Source organism: Mesoplodon bidens (assembly GCF_964165515.1).
Source record: "Mesoplodon bidens genome assembly, chromosome: 12".
NCBI classification, from domain to species: Eukaryota; Metazoa; Chordata; class Mammalia; order Artiodactyla; family Ziphiidae; genus Mesoplodon; species Mesoplodon bidens.
In genome coordinates, this window is record NC_138168.1 from 52,028,151 (window position 1) to 52,040,376 (window position 12,226).

The 12,226-nt window shown below is 39.4% G+C and overlaps 1 protein-coding gene across 2 annotated transcripts in view; it reads right to left on the reverse strand.

Moving 5' to 3' along the window:
• CEP85L (centrosomal protein 85L) overlaps positions 1-11,353 on the reverse strand; it is a 153,938-nt gene extending 142,585 nt beyond the window's left edge. The window contains exon 1 of one of the 2 annotated variants that reach the window (XM_081251008.1): positions 10,961-11,353. In XM_081251008.1, the coding sequence (XP_081107134.1) occupies positions 10,961-11,033 (73 nt within the window). In that variant the 5' untranslated portion in view covers positions 11,034-11,353. The remainder of the gene's footprint in view (positions 1-10,960) is intronic. The other variant, XM_081251007.1, reaches the window with a different exon arrangement.
• Positions 11,354-12,226: the final 873 nt, after the last annotated feature.

Here is a 12,226-nt window from a genome sequence, read left to right on the forward strand (position 1 = left end):
ATTTCTAGATATGTGCTATGCACTTAAAAAAACAAACTTTAAGGCTCAGTGATCTCTGAAATAAAGTATTACCTAGGTCCTATCATATTAGAGCAACTGAATGACTGTGTAGAATCAGCTCTCTCTAGAACAAAGATGCACTTCTGCAAGAACAGCAAAGATTCCCAAGACACCATACATTGGGACTTCTCTTTGGAAGGCAATATGTTACATTTTTTAATACCAATTTCAATAATTTTAAATAGAATACTGAATGCCCAGGGATAACTTATTTAATAATTACTAATATTTCTCACATTGGAAAAACAGGAAGATTAGCATCAAATGAATAAGTAACCTATTATATTTTATTTTATTTCTGAAGCTTTTTTTCTAAATTGGAAGCAAAAATGCACACAACATCAAGTCTTCCACAATATGCTAACATTAATTGTAACTGCAATTAGAAGAACTAATCTTATTGAATTTTTAAAATGACAATGCTAAGCCAGAAAAATAAACAACACCATTGACAAAGCAGATTTATAGTTGTAAATAAAAAGCTGAATATACAATACAAACTATGAATACAAATTACAGTGTTTTTTAAAATGCAGGTTATCACCCATTCAGTGCACTGAGACCAACCTTTTTTAATAAAATAAAACAAAAAAACAGAAAATATCAAATCATATTTACCCTTATTTGACATAAGATACACAAATCTCACAATATAACATCTCTGAAATGTTAACAAGTACTTCTCCTCAAAGTTCAGAACAGTAGCCTTCAAGCTGCCCAAATTCTATAAGTAGAAACCAAGTTAAAAAGAAATAAATGCAGGGAATACAACAACAAAAATCTCTTTTCCTTAACTCATACACCTAATCCATTTCTGAAACTCTTTCAATCCATTTCAGAAGTATTCACTGAATTAGTTCTCTCCTCTTCTTCCCACTGTCACAGATCATATGTCTTTTGGCTGAACTGCTGCACAGATGTCCTGCTGGAGTAACTCTGCCCAAGCCAGCCTCTACCCTACTATCAGAAAATATATTTACGTCATTCTTTTGCTTAAAACTCAAATTCCTTAACTTTGGCAAAGTTCTTCACCAACTGGCAACCTCAGTTTCCAAGACTTTACAACTCCTACCTCTCCCACTTCAGCTCCCCTACACTCTGTAGCTGCACATACCTAACCACTGCCTCCAAACAGATCAGGTTCTTTCGTGACTCCAAGCTATTTCTCTTCTCTCTCTTCTTTAAGAGTCCTGATTCAGAATTAACTTGCTCTAAATGTTTTCTCTGATTTCTCCAGGTGGTATTAAAATAACTACTACTTTGTGCTCTCCCAATATATCACTCAAAATACCATAACAGCATTTACTAAATTATATTAACCCATATGTATATGACTTTCTTCTTCCTCACCAAAAGCAACATTTTTAGTCTCTAGCACAGAGCTGCACAGTTAAGACAGGGTCTCAATAAATGTAGTCATTATAACTACTGGGTACCCAATAAATGTTCCTGGCATAAAATTAAAATTTTGGAAGCTTTATAATTAGATCTTAAAAATAGTCTTTGTTTTAGAAGGATTAAAACAGGGTGTTTTTTGTTTTGTTTTGTTTTTGGTTGTTGTCTGTTTGTTTTAAAATCCAGGAGATTTTAAACTATCCCTTGAGCCAGTTTGTATTTAAGTTATCTATTTAAAGATCAGTAAATATTTTCCAATGTAGATAAAAACAAACAAAACAAAAAAACACTAATAATTATAAGTGATTTGAAAGGCTGTTGGCCAAAATTCCTAATAAATGTGGGAAAACAATTTTCAATAGCATCAAAAGGCACAAAAAAGTCACCAAAAAATCAAATAGAACATTAAAACACAGAAAGATATTCACATTAATAGTAATCAGGAAAACAAAAACAGAAAATCTTGTACTACACTGGAAAATACCTAGCTAAAGTGAAAGAAACTTAATATAGAGATATTTATGTTATTCACCCTACTCTTCTACTTCATTTCAGTACTGTTTATCTCTAGGGTAAGTGACTCCAATAGTTTTAATTTTTCTTTAATTATAGAATGAATAGTATAGCTTAGTGGAAAAGAATATGGACTATGAAACTAGACTGCCTGGGTTCAAGTTCTGTACCACTCTTACAAGCAGTGAGATCTTGACTAAGTCACTTAGCCAATCTGTGCCTCAGTTTCTTCATATGTAAGAAGAGAAAAAAAAATTATAGTATCTATCCTATAGGGCTGTTGTGATAATTAAATGAATTAATATGTAAAGATATTTTTTAAAGTGCCAGGCATAAAAACAGACACAATAGATCAATGGAACAGAATAAAGGGTCCAGAAATAGTCTCTTCAATAAATGGTATTGAGAAAACTGGACAACCACATGCAAAAGAATGAAACTGGACCTTATCCTACACCATACATGAAAATCAATTCAATGGGTTAAAAATGTAAGACTTGAAACCGTAAAACTCCTAGAAGAAAACACAGGGGGTAAGCTCCTTGACATCAGTCTTGGCAATGATTTTTTTGGATTTGACACCAAAAGCAAAGGCAACAAAAAGTAAAAATAAAAAGTATACTACATCAAACTAAAAAACTTCTGCACAGCAAAGGAAACCATCAACAAAATGAAAAGGCAATCTGCTGAATAGGAGAAAATACCTGCAAGTCATCTATCTTATAAGGGGTTAATATCCAAAATGTAGAAGTAAATGATACAACTCAATAGAAAAAAAACAATCTGATTAAAAAATGGGGAGAGGAACTGAATAAACATTTCTCCAAAGAAGACATACAAATGGCAACAGGTACATGAAAAGGTGCTCCACATCACTAATTAGCAGCGAAACACAAATCAAAACCACTGAGATAGCACTTCATACCTGTTAGAATGGCTATTATTAAAAAGACAAGAAATAACAAGTGTTTGCAAGAATGGGGAGAAAAGAGAAAAATTGTACACTATTGGTGGGCATGTAAATTGGTGCAGCCACCATAAAACAGTACGGAGGTTACTCAAGAAACTAAAAATAGAACTATCATATGATCCAGCAAACCCACTTCCGGGTATATACCCAAAAGAAATGAAATCACTATCCCAAAGGGATACCTGCATCCCCCATGTTCACTGCTGCACTATTTACAATAGCCAAAACACAGAAACAACCTAAGGGTCCATCAACAGATGGATGACTAAAGAAAATGCATTTGTACAGAATGGAATATTATTCAGCCATAAAAAGAAGAAAATCCTGTTGTAACATGAATGGACCTTGAGGGCATTACAATAAATGAAATATGCCAGACAGAGAAAGACAAATACTGTATGATCTCATTTATATGTAGAATCTAAAAACAAACAAACTCATAGAGACAGGGAACTGACTGGTGACTTCCAGGGGCAGGTGGTGGGAGGGTGGGGGAAATGGGTGAAGGTGGTCCAAAAGTACAAACTTCCAGGTATAAGATAAATAAGTTTGGGGATATAATGTACAGCATGGCGACTATAGTTAACAATACTATACTGTATATCTAAAAGTTACTAAAATTAGTAAATCTTTAAAGTTCTCATCACAAGAAAAACAAACCATAACTATGTGTGGTGATGGACGTTAACTAAACTTATTATGGTAATCATTTTGCAATATATACATACAGCAAGTCATTATATTGTACACCTTAAACTAATACAATGTTATATATCAATTACACCTCAATCAAACTGGAAAAAAATCTACCTCAATCTAAGTTAATTGGCTTTCTTGCATTTAAGGATTTAAATCGAATTTTAAGTAATCAACACCTAGTATTCTTTGCTTTCTAAATATAAAAAAGAAATCTGGAAGTTCATTAACTATTACTATTAAAACTACTTATTAGTACTATTATTACTAAAATTAATAAAAATAATTTTAAAAAACATTACCACAATAGGTATAAGACTATAGTCTCCAGATTGATTCTAAATTTCCTTACTTTCAACTTGAGTATAACAAGGAAGAGTTTTAAACTAGCTTGGTTCAGGTGGAAGTTAAAATTAACTCAATTAAGAACAATGATCAGATGGATAAATAAGTGGTTCACCTTTCACATAAAAAGTATGAATTCAAACCAGTAATATTCACTCATGATATAAAACAAGGAACTCAAGAGCGTCAGGGTAGCAACCAACAAAGGTAAGACCATCTCCTTCTATGAAAAAAATCATGTGCTTGTTGATTTCAATATGTGGACAGGCCAAAGATTCCTATCTTATACTCTGGTTACATGAAATGCTGTATTCAAAAGAGTATTTTGGTAGCTATTTGGAATGAGGGCCACATATTTAATTTAGTCTCTCATAAGCCTTTGTTTCTGTTTATAAACTGGGAAAAATGAGGTATGATAAAAACTAATAAGAGGTTTTTTTAATAAAACCACTACAAACGTGAGGAAGTATAACAAGTCGTATTCCAGAGGGGTTTACCTTTGTCTTTGAATATAACTATTTCACAATATCAATTAATAGAGAAAATATTCTACATGGTAGCAAATTATGTCCCAACTTAAGAAGGATCATCAGCCCAGGAGGAAATAAAAGCCCCAGTAAAAATAAACATTCCTAAATAAAGTTGTTAAGACCTAATGCTGCTAGACCTAATGAAAATTCACATAGCCACTGACCTCCAAAGAAAGCAGAGTAAGCTCATTATTTCTCAATTAGCCTTTTGTTTTCTGATACTTAGGAGCCTAAGTGCTTTACATAATACATTTAAATGCCAAAATGAAAACAAAACTTTAGTTTTAAAACACTCCAAAATAAAGTTTTGAGAAAATTTATAAATAACACCCCCCAAATTTAAAAACTTAACTTCTAGTTAAGCTTTTCAGTACATTATTCCTAAAGTGAGATGGGATGCTCAGAATTAATGAAAAAGCTTCAGTAATGTCATGACAAAGCAATGTATATTGATTATGATCAATAAACACACAATATCTGCCTCTACAAGACAGTGTAAGCACCTCATAGAAAACTTTAAACTTTACATGAAATGTAGTCCAAATTTTTCATCCCATTCTCTTTCAGAAGGTTAACTAGAAACTAGAGTTCACTTCAGAACTCTGAACTTTTAGTATTAAAACAGCATCAATAAAGCAATGAAGACATCACTGTGTAAAGAGGGCATAAAACAAAGTTCCTGATCTTGAATCCACTATCTTTAAAGTAATTTAAAATCTCTTTAAAGTAATTTAAAACCTTACACCAGTTCAGATGCCCTAGGCAGAATCCTATAGTCAAGACTCAGTGACTGTTCAATGTAAGGCATCCCAGGAGACAGTACTGCTAGTTTTAAAACTGAATGTCCCAGGCAAACCCAGATAGTTGGTCACCCTGGCTTGAGAAGTGGTAAGGGCAAAGAGAGCAACCCAAACACTCACTGAGAACTTACGTACCAATTCTATGTAATAAAATGTGCAGACTCGATTAGAGAATCTTTAATCCCTACTAGTTTTAACTTTTTAAGTCTCTCACTGGAAGCAGTATGCAGTGGCACTGGTCCATTCTCTTCTGTCTCATCTTACATGGCCTCTTGGAAGCACGCGGCTCTGGTGGTGAAGACTCCTTCCTTAGTCTCCTCTCCTCTGGAACACCACACTCTGCTGGCTGCACTCCTACTTCACTGGCTGCTCTTTCTCAGTCTCTTTGGATGGCTCCTCCTCCTCTATCTGACCAAAAAAACGCTAACCTCTGCTGCCTTCTCGATACTCTATGTGATCACATTTAGACATCATTTAGACACAGCTAACTCTCAAAATCCCTACCTCCACCTTCCCGTCTCCCCACTGAGATGCAGACTTGTATACCCAACTTCTCACCTGAACCTCTAAAATGCATCTCAAACGCCACACGGCTAAAACAGGACTCTCAATTCCACTTATCTTCCTCACGTTCCTCCACACCTCAGAAAATGGCGCCGCCATCCATTATAATTACTGAAGCCCCAACTAAGACATCATCTTTGATTCCTCTTTCCTTCATTTACCACCCCCAAACCATCAGTAAATCCTGTCAGCTTTATTTCTCGAGTATATTCCAGACCCATTCTGTTCTCTCCAATCCAATCTTACCACTCTGATCCACGCCATCATCTCTCACCCAATCACCGCAATGACCTATTAACCGGCTTCCCTACTGCCAATCTTTCCCCCACTGCGCCACAATTTCTTCCCCCACAAAACAGCCAGGAGTGATCTATAAACACCAAGGACAGGGATATCTACTTCATCTCCCCAGGACACAGAACACAGAACGAGGTTTGCCTCACAGTAGCACTCAGTGTGTTGAGTGAAAGAATGAACAGTCATCTCCCCTACCCACCCACAGCTGCCTTCCCCTCACACAGGAAAGAACCCAAAATTCTTACTAATTCTTACGATGCCTTACATCAGGCCTCCCTCACCTCATATCCCTACTCACTGTGCTCCAGACTCACTGACCTCTGATATTCCTCAAGCTCCCCAAATTCATTTCCACCTTGGAGCTGTTTCTATACGCTCTGCCTGAACACTCCTGCCCTCATGTCTGGCTCCTTCTCATCATTCAGGTCTCAGAGCAATGCTACCTCCTCAGGGAGGCCTTCTCTACCCAGCTCTACCCACACCATCTCACCAGCTCCCTTTTCGTCACAGTACTTAACATCAGCTGAGTTACCTTGTTAGTTTACTTACAGATTGTTTCCTCCCTACTAGAATATAAGTTCCCTTAGAGCTGGGACCCTACCTTTCTTGTTCAATGATGTATCCCACACAATATTTACTGAAAGAATGACTCATATTTACCAAGTACTTATGTACGTGCCAAGCACTATGCTAGGTAACAACAATGAATTCTTTTTAATTAAAGAAAAATAGAAGTGCAAGTAAAATATTAGTATGAAGAGCAATTTGATGTTCTTTTATGTTGATCAGTCCTGTTCTTAAAATGAATGACCTTATACAATAAATTCCACTTTGTAGAATGTTATTTTGCCAGTGTAAAATATATATATCCTTAAGTAGTAACAATAATTAGTATTGTTACTACTTTAGTACTTCTAACGTAGCTTTAGAAGTTATCTAAATGATCACATTGCTCATTTTTTAATGTACAATTTGAAGGAACTAATTAAGCTATAACTCAGTAAAATCTGAGAGCCTTCATTTCTTCATCTTTTTCTCAGAATACAAATATACACATCTCATCCAGTCAGAAAACTCAAGACTGTGTAAAAACTTTCCATTCTCAACATACAGAAACATTCACAACAGAGGCTGAACTCACCATTTACTGTCTGGCCTCAGATTAATTTACCAGCTTCATTCAAGCCAAGAAGCTATCAGTAATAATCAGGTTCATTTCACAAAAGTCATCACTAAAGTTGAGATTCACCCCTCATCCCCCAAAGCCTATTATAAAAGAACACGTCCAATGAGTTTAGGCAGAAGAGTGATGTTTCATTGTTATCAGGGTACTTTTGGGTCCATTTAATTCAGAACCACAGAAAAACTTTGTATTTGACATAATCATACCAGTTACTACCACCATCATTATGACATCACTATCAACACCTTATGGCCAGGTATCAACTAGGAAAAGGCATATTTAAAGCTTGAGGCACTGAACAAATGACACTTCTTCAGATCATGTAAGTATTTTCTATAACATTTTCTTTTCAGCACACTTGAAAACTATCATATCCTACCTCCAAATGTTTTAGGGTTAAATGTATTAATATTTTGAAAGTATGATTTATAAAAAGGAACAAATTCAGTATACCTAAGTATAAGTACTCAAAATATCCCCATATCATACTAGATTTTTAAAACCTAAGGGAAATACATCTATCTTTCATCCAAATTTGAAACTATTATACATTTTGAATAACAGGATTTTCTCAAATGCACTCAACCAAATGCATAAAAGACATAACATTTGTTCTATTTAAAATTAGCTTTCTAACCACACTTGCCAATTGGAAAAAAAAAGGAGGGGGAGGGGGGCCTTTTGTTTGATCTTTGTATGGACATATAAGAAAATATTCATTTTATTTTCATTTATAACAATTATCTCTGTAAAGCTGAAAAACTGTGGGTAAAGCAAAAACAAAATTAAATCCTAAAGAAAAGGTCAAAAGTTCAGTGTTTTCCAAACCATGCTAATTAGTCCCACTTGTTTTAACTGCTATTACCTTGAAAAGAAAGTTTTCTCCAATTTTTTAGAACACTGGTTCTACATTACCTTTGGTTTTCCCTTTAGTTACATAACTGTATAAACAAACCAGTTTTAGGACACCTAGAATTAACCCACATACTGAGACAAACTCATTTAAATACCAGAAATAATTTACATATCTCTGTCTTCACACCGGCCATCAAAACCAAAATGATTGCTGATAAATTCAATCAGAAGACTGGTTCCTTCTGCTTTCAGAAAAGCTCTAAAATCGCTCAAGGTAGTCAAAAGATAATACTGGACAGTGTTTCAAATATATAAATTTCCTTTAAATTCTAAGAAAAAAATGCCTACATGAACCAATTCAGAGGTCATTATCTTAACCTTCACTGTCTGCTCATTTGCTAAAGACACCACACAAGTTTTTCATCTAAGGTATAAATTTTTAAACTAAAAAAATTTTAAAGATTTGCTTGGCTCAAGAAGAGAATAAACATAATCATATCACTATTCTGTAAAAGTAATCTATTCTCAGCATATAGCTGAAAAAAAAATTTTATTGGAAAGGCATGTCCTGACTTACCAAAGGTTTATCACTGTCAAAGGTTAGATAAAATATATTTGTTGTAAAGATATACTGTCCAAATTTATTAAAATTGGGTAGTATTTATAAAGTATTTTCTTCCACTATATTCTCTGTCACAGCAAAGGTTTAGAGGGTGCAATATAACCTCAAAGTCCTTTCTTCAGTTAATTAAAAATTTCTAAGCACTATGATGTTTTCTTCTTCATAGAAAACAATGGAAAAATGGATACAATGCTTGGGGGATATTAAGCCTTCAAACATGTTATTATTACAAATAAAGTTTAAGAGGTTAGGTTACAAAGACATTACAGATGGCTTCTGACATGTACAGATAAACTGAAACCATTCCCTCCAGCCTCTAGGGATAATGAAGTACCTTCTCACTCACTGAAGTTACTTTGATTGTAGAGTCTGTAAGCACCCAGTGAGCATCAAAAACCTCTCAAGTGCTGTCTCCACTTCACAGGAAAAATGGTATACATTTCAGAGAAAATAATTTCCCACTTATATGATTTTTTTACTAAACTCATGCCTACGTTCAATTCTATTATTTCTAAAAGCGTTGCAGGACCAAATTTAAGAGAATGATTTCAAATCTAACTCTGGATTTTAAAATTTTTATGTCTAGATCTAACGTACAGTATGCTACTACAGTTAACAATACTGTATTGTATGCTTGAAATGCATTAAGAGGGTAGACCTTAAAGTTTTCTCACCAAACACGTGACACAAAAAAATGGTAACTGTGAGGTGATGGATATGTCAACTAGTTTGATTGTGGAGATCATTTCACAATGTGTGTGTGTGTGTGTATGTGTGTGTGTATATCAAAACCAAGTGGCACATATTAAATGTATCTATCAATACAATTTATATTTGTCAATTACACCCTAAATAAAGGTGACAAAATTATATATGTCTAAAAAAAACCCCACATCACAAATTTCTAAATTATCACAGAATTGCATTATTTGAAATTTTAATAGAAATCTGAGTTTATGCCTGATATTTTTTAAATAGCAAAAATACTACCAACAAAAAAACACTTCCAAATGCTTCTGCTATTTCGTTTCGCAAACAGCTTTGAAAATGTATACCAAAATGTCAGTTACACAAGTAGAGCTCATTTTGTGTAACGAGGTTACTTAACAGGAGTCCTAGAAGCACCTAAAGTTGTAGGAAAATTTTTGTGGAAGTACATATGGCGGTTTTTTCTGGGTAAATGGTCCATATAACTTGCAGCTTTTCATGGGGGGTTCAAAATTCAATTAAGATTAAAGTGCGTGAAAGAACCGTCAACGTCAGATAACTTGTCACAGGCAACCCAAACCTTATTTTTTATATCACAAATTAGGGGACGATTTATCCTAATTTGGCGGCTCCTACACAACTTTTAAGTGATGCAGGCTTGAAATGGCTGTGCGTTACAAACAGCTCTCTTCACACACCCAACGCGGCAAACCCCCAATTTTCCTTGAAAGGGCCAGGGACAGGCAAACGGATTAACACCCCTATTGCTCAAAGATCGACTGGCTTTGGCAGGACATGTCCTCCAGAGAGGGCTGCTGGGCGGTGACCAGGTCTTAGTGAGGGGCTGGACCCCTCGGCGGGCACTTGCAGCCAAGGCATCACCAGCAGCCTCCTTCCGCCCCAAAACGCGCCCTAAAGTAGGGTGTGCGGACGCGGCTGCAGCAGATCCCGGTTCCCCTGGCGCGCGCCGCTCCGCGCCGCCGCCGCCGCTGCAGCACGGTCGCAGCGACCTTCCCGCCCGGGGCTCCGTGAGCCCCGTTACCCACGTCGGCCACACACCCCACAAGAAAAAGGGAGGAGGATGCACAACAAAGCCTAACCCGAGGAGGCCCAAGCGAACTGTAAGTTGGGGCGCCCGGGCTGCGGCCCGAGGAGGAGCGGCCCGGACACCGAGCCGCGCCGAGCCGGTGTGCCGCGATGCAGGGCGGACAGGGCCGGGGACGCGGGGCGCCAGAAGTCAGCCCGCGGGGCCGGGCGTCAGCAGCCGGGAGGAAGCCGGGCTGGCGGGCCGGCGAGCGGCGTCGGGGGCGGGCGGCCAGGGGGAAGCCAGGCCTGAGGAGGGAGGGGAGCGGCGGCGGGGTCCTGAGGCGCCGCGGTCGGCCGCGACCCCCACCCCAGCCGGGGGCCTGTCCCGTTACTTACCCGCCGGGAAGCTGCGGGCTCCGCCGGGGCTGTCCCGGCCGCCGGCCTCCGGGGCCAGGAAGCGCCCCCACATCGCGGGCGGGAGCGCCGAGTGGGCCGGGGGCGCCCGACTCCCCACGTCCGTCCTCCCTGCCTTCGCCTCCGGCGGCGGAAACTTGTCTGGAGCCTGGGCCGCTGCGGCAACGGCGGGGGGACCAGCGGGCGGGCTGGTTAACGGCCGCTCAGCGACGGGCGGGGAGCGGAGGGGCCGGATTCGCCACGGCGGCGGCTGCCATGGTCGAGCCGGCTCGGTTGAGGCCCGGGCCGGGGAAGCGGCGCCTCCGCGATGTCGGCGACTCGGTCCCCGGCTGCGCCCAGCCTCAGAGGCTCCAGGCGAAGTTGCAGCTGCGGCTTCTCTCCGCCCCCCTCCGCTGGGGGAACCCGATCCCGAGCCGGGGAGGGGCGGGGCCACGGGCGCTTACAAAAGGCGTGCGCGGCGCCGGGCGGGGCTGCGGACGGGTCCCAGTGGGTACCTTTATTCCTCTTTTCTCCGCAGGTGGCGAATAGTCGCTCGGACGCGCCAGCTACATCCCTCCTTCCCCATCCCCGCGCCCTGCGAGATGAGGAGAGGGAGGAAACTTGGCCCCGGGCCTCGTCTTTTGGTCCCCCCCCCAACCTTGGGTAATCCCTCAGGGCCTGCAGGGCATATCTCAGAAAAGGGCGTGGAAGACCTGCCCTCCCTTCAAGACTGCTTGTGATGATAGAGGTTTCCTCGGGAGGGGCTGAGGGACTCCCAGTCTCATTTGGGATTGGGATTAAAGTTGTCATCATGCATTCCATAAGCATCGTTTATAGATCACTGTGGAGGATAGAGAAGTGGTCATTTTCCTCAACCCGCAGATTCAATGCCTGGGTGGGGGGAGAGAACAGGTACCAAAATATCTACGACACGGAGACCTGCGCAGAAAAAAGCAGGAGAAAAGCCCCAAGGTACTCAGTACCAGAAGGTTCAGGGAGGGGCTGTAAATTTTAATCTAGTAGCCCAATGTTTCAGATAAGCAATCAGAAAGGAGTGAAAATGGCACGAAAGTGTGTAATGGGAGTGTAACTGCCTCACACCCTAAACCTTCACGTTCCTCCTCTGCCTGGTCAATTCCCACCCTTCACCTGAACCCATAGTGCAGGAGCAGGTATCCTGAGAAGGAAAAAAGGGTGCAGCAATCTCTTTTTAAATCTTACTTCTCATGGGCAATATTTATAATCCTTCCAATATTTAGTTCTAAAATA